At 60.8% G+C, this 3880-nt stretch overlaps 1 protein-coding gene across 1 annotated transcript; it reads left to right on the top strand.

The window, feature by feature from the left end:
- Positions 1-275: 275 nt before the first annotated feature.
- On the top strand, positions 276-2331 carry LOC127314332 (ACT domain-containing protein ACR8). The gene is made up of 3 exons (XM_051344787.2): positions 276-593; positions 686-868; positions 963-2331. The coding sequence occupies exons 1-3, from the start codon at positions 495-497 to the stop codon at positions 1956-1958; spliced, it is 1278 nt and encodes a 425-aa protein (XP_051200747.1). The 5' UTR covers positions 276-494; the 3' UTR covers positions 1959-2331.
- Positions 2332-3880: the final 1549 nt, after the last annotated feature.

The raw sequence follows: 3880 nt of genomic DNA, 5'->3' as shown, positions 1-3880 counted from the left end.
TCTTTTTTAGTTGTTACTTGTTCTAAGCACACCGTTTAATCTTTGTTAGTTGTTACTTGTTCTAAGCACAGCGTTTAAATCTTTTTTCTTGGAGTGGCAGGAGAACACAAGAATATGTTGATTCAGCCGAACGCAAAGGAGAGAGGAGAGTGCGATTGAAAGCAAAGGAAGACCTCCACGTGGCGACCCACCTGGCTCCCTCCAGTTTTCCTCATTCCATGTGGACTCGGGCCCCACACCTGCCCATCGTTATAAAAACACCATTCCCCGCATTCCACCTCCAATTCGAACCAACGAAGGAGAAAAGCCAAGGGAAACAAGACGAAGAATCCTCCAAATCGCGGGCGATCCCTCCCAAGCTCCTAGCTCCCTTCGTCCTCTTCCTCCCTTGCCTATATACGGAGAGGACGGATTCGTGGTGGTGCCGCGACCGAGGAGCAGAACCAGAGCAGGAGTCAGGCAGAGAAGAGGTGGTGCTGTTTCGGAATCTGGCGATGGAGTGGCTAGACGAGTACGAGAAGCTGGTGATCAGAATGGACACCCCCAAGGTGGTCATCGACAATGCCGTCTGCCCCACGGCCACGCTGGTCCAGGTGTGTGACCGTCGAAGTCCTATGATTCTGTTTCCGGCGGCTTCTTGTTTCATGGAGAGCGAGGTGCTGATTCTTGTTTGGTGATGGTGTAGGTTGATAGCGCGAGGAAGAGGGGCGTCTTGCTCGAGGCGGTGCAGGTGCTCGCTGACCTCGACCTGTCCGTCAAGAAGGCCTATATCTCGTCGGACGGCAGGTGGTTCATGGACGTTTTCCATGTCACCGACCGCCTCGGCCGCAAACTCACCGACGACAGCGTCATCTCCTACATCCAGCAGGTAGGAGATAGTTTCCTCGATTTCTTGCCTTGGCCTCGCCGGAGGAGCGAGAAAGGGGCAGCATTTCTTACCGCATTTCTCGATTTGGTTGCAGTCTCTTGGGACCTGGACTGAGCCGTCGCAACCGGCGGCGCTCGAGGGCCTGACGGTGCTGGAGCTCACGGGCGCCGACCGCACGGGGCTCATCTCGGAGGTGTTCGCCGTGCTCGCAGACATGGGCTGCAGCGTCGTGGACGCCAGGGCCTGGTCGCACCGCGGCCGCCTGGCCTGCCTCGTGTACCTGCGCGACGAGGACGCCGACGCAGTCCGGGTGGCGGGCATCGAGTCCCGGCTCGCGCCCCTGCTGCGCGGAGACTCCGGCGCCAGCGGCGTGGTCGCCGTTCCCGCCTGCGGCGTTGCGCACGCCGACCGGCGCCTCCACCAGCTGATGTACGCGGCCAGAGACCAGGACCGCGCGTTCCCCACCCCGTCCGTGTCCGTCGAGAGCTGGGCGGAGCGCGGGTATTCGGTGGTCACCGTGCAGTGCCCAGATCGGCCCAAGCTGCTCTACGACGTCGTCTGCACGCTCACCGACATGGACTACCTCGTCTTCCATGGCACCATCGACACAAACTTTGGCGAGGCGCGCCAGGAGTTCTACATTCGCCATGCCGACGGGAGCCCCATCTGCTCCGAGGCCGAGATGCAGAGAGTGAGCCAATGCCTACAAGTCGCCATAGAACGGAGATCGTTCGAGGGAGTGAGGATGGAGCTGCGCACGCCAGACCGGCCGGGCTTGCTCTCAGACGTCACAAGGACATTCCGGGAGAATGGATTGCTCGTCGCGCAGGCCGAGGTGTCGACCAAGGGCGACATGGCCAGCAATGTGTTCTACTTGACCGGCAGTGCCGGCCAGGCAGTCCACCAAAGCGCCATTGAAGCTGTGAAGGAGAGGGTTGGCGTTGACTCCCTTGTCGTCGAGGAGCACCGGCCTCAGCTCTACCACAAGACCCAGCCAGACGACCAGGATGGCGGCGGCATTGGTCTGGTCCACCTTGGCAACTTCGTGAAGAGGAATCTGTACCACCTGGGGCTAATCAAATCTTGGTGATGTCCTCATAAAGCAGAAACCGAACATCACTCCACACTACTTGCTGCTCCTTCCTTTGTACATTGAAGACTCTGGGGGAGAGGGACAAGAAGTTGCGACACAGATTCAGCTCATCCAGATCAAGAAAAGGAGTTGCCAGCATCACGATAAAGTAGAAGATCAAGGAAAGCCTGGGCAGGATCACGATCTGAAAGGAACAAGATGATGGAATCTAGCAGTAGATAACTGAAGCCATGTACATAGGCCATTCCGTTAGATGATACTATTACTTAGTAGTTATTAATACTAGTGTTAGTGTGTAGTGAGTGTACTAACGACTGATTTATTCTCTGTACCTTCCTGTTGTTGCCTCCATCTTTGGCTAAAAATTAATTATTTGGGGAAGTTTGCTTTGCTTCTTCGTGTCTTCTGCTCTATATGTCTGTCTCCATGTAATTAGAGCATCTCCAGTCACTTTCCCAAACCGTCCCCCAAAGCAATTTGAGCCGCGCCGGACCGAAAAACCGTTTCAGACGCGTTCTCCAAAGCCCAATTTTATCCGGCACGGCCCGATACGGTGTCCGGCGCCCCGAGCCTGTCCCCGTCCCACAGGGGACGCAACGGGCACGCCGGACACAACGAAAAGCGGGGCGGGGAGTGGCGGGGCCGACCCGTCAGCGACTCATTCAAGTTTGGACCTAACCATCGCCTACCTCGCGGCGGAAGTTATTCGCGCGCAGTGACACACGACGGCATCTTTGCCTTAATTGCGACAGAGGGGCAGGCGAGACGTCCCATCGATGCTGCGCAGCCTGCACGCGTCGTCGGCGTTCGCACGCCACCGCCCGTTCCCGCGCGATCTTCTCGCCTCTTCCCGCGCTTTCTTCCCGACGCCGGCGTCTATAAAAGGCCCCCGACGTAATTGGTAGCCACCACAACCGCCGGTAACAAACACAGCCCCGTCGCTCCACCGCCGTCTCCTCCACCACCAGTGACATTGGCGAACTGCCCCGGCGCTGGCCAGTTCCCTCCACCGCCGTATCCTCCACTACCAGTCCCGGATTCGCAGGTCGACGTCGACCCCGCCGCCCGGGAAGAGCGGCGGCGGCGAGGGCTGCAGAACTGGCGTGCACATCATCAGCAGCGGCGGGAGGAACTCGAGCAGCAGGCCCGCCAACAGCGTGAGGCGGCGCACACGGCGGATCTAGCGGCGTTCTGCGCCCCTGGCCCCGCAGCTGACGAGGCCGCGGTGGCAGCAGCGTGGCATGAGCAGGCGACAGCGGACACCATTGCGGTGTTCGACGCCTCGCCGGCAGAAGAGGCGCGATGGCGCCGGACGGAGGAGATGGAGCAGCGGTGGGCTGATGAGCTCCGCCGCCAGCAAGAGGAGCGGGATACGCTGTACCGTGAACGGCGGGAGGCGATCGGGCACCGGCGGCGGGACTCGATCGAGCGCCAGCAGCAGCTGGCAGCGGAGGAGCGTCAGCAGCAGGAGGCGGCGTTGGCGGCAACGGAGGCGGCTTGGCGAGGTGGGCGGACGAGTTGGCGTCGTAGGCCAACGCGTTGGCGGCAGCGATGATGGAGGCGCCAACGGATGTGGGGGAGGAGGAGGTCATGGCGGAGGAGGAGGAGACCGAGGTGGAGGACGACGACGACGAGTTCGAGTGGTCCGACGACGACGGGCCGCACCCGGACGATACTGCCGATCAGCAGCGCGCGCTCGTCGAGTCGTTTGAGTCGGAGAAGAAGCTCCAGGACGACGCCCTTGCCCGCGAAGAGGCGCAGATTCGTCGCGCCATCGAGCTCTCCCTCCAGGCGGCGTAGCAGGGGAGGGGGGACGTCGACGTGCTGCTGGAGCAGCGGCGTCTGGACACCGCCCTACGCACGGAGAGGTGGCGCGCGCAGCAAGAGCTGCGGCGGAGGGCAGGCGACGCCGGGGCGGG

The sequence above is a fragment of the Lolium perenne genome, chromosome 7, assembly GCF_019359855.2.
Source record: "Lolium perenne isolate Kyuss_39 chromosome 7, Kyuss_2.0, whole genome shotgun sequence".
Lineage (NCBI taxonomy): Eukaryota > Viridiplantae > Streptophyta > Magnoliopsida > Poales > Poaceae > Lolium > Lolium perenne.
This window is presented reverse-complemented; position numbering and strand designations above follow the sequence as displayed.

Excerpts from the sequence above, each read along its gene's own strand:
- LOC127314332 (XM_051344787.2), top strand. The coding sequence starts at position 495 with ATGGAGTGGCTAGACGAGTACGAGAAGCTGGTGATCAGAATGGACACC. Across the intron at positions 594-685 it reads CCACGGCCACGCTGGTCCAG|GTTGATAGCGCGAGGAAGAG; the intron begins GTGTGTGACCGT and ends GTGATGGTGTAG. Across the intron at positions 869-962 it reads TCATCTCCTACATCCAGCAG|TCTCTTGGGACCTGGACTGA; the intron begins GTAGGAGATAGT and ends ATTTGGTTGCAG.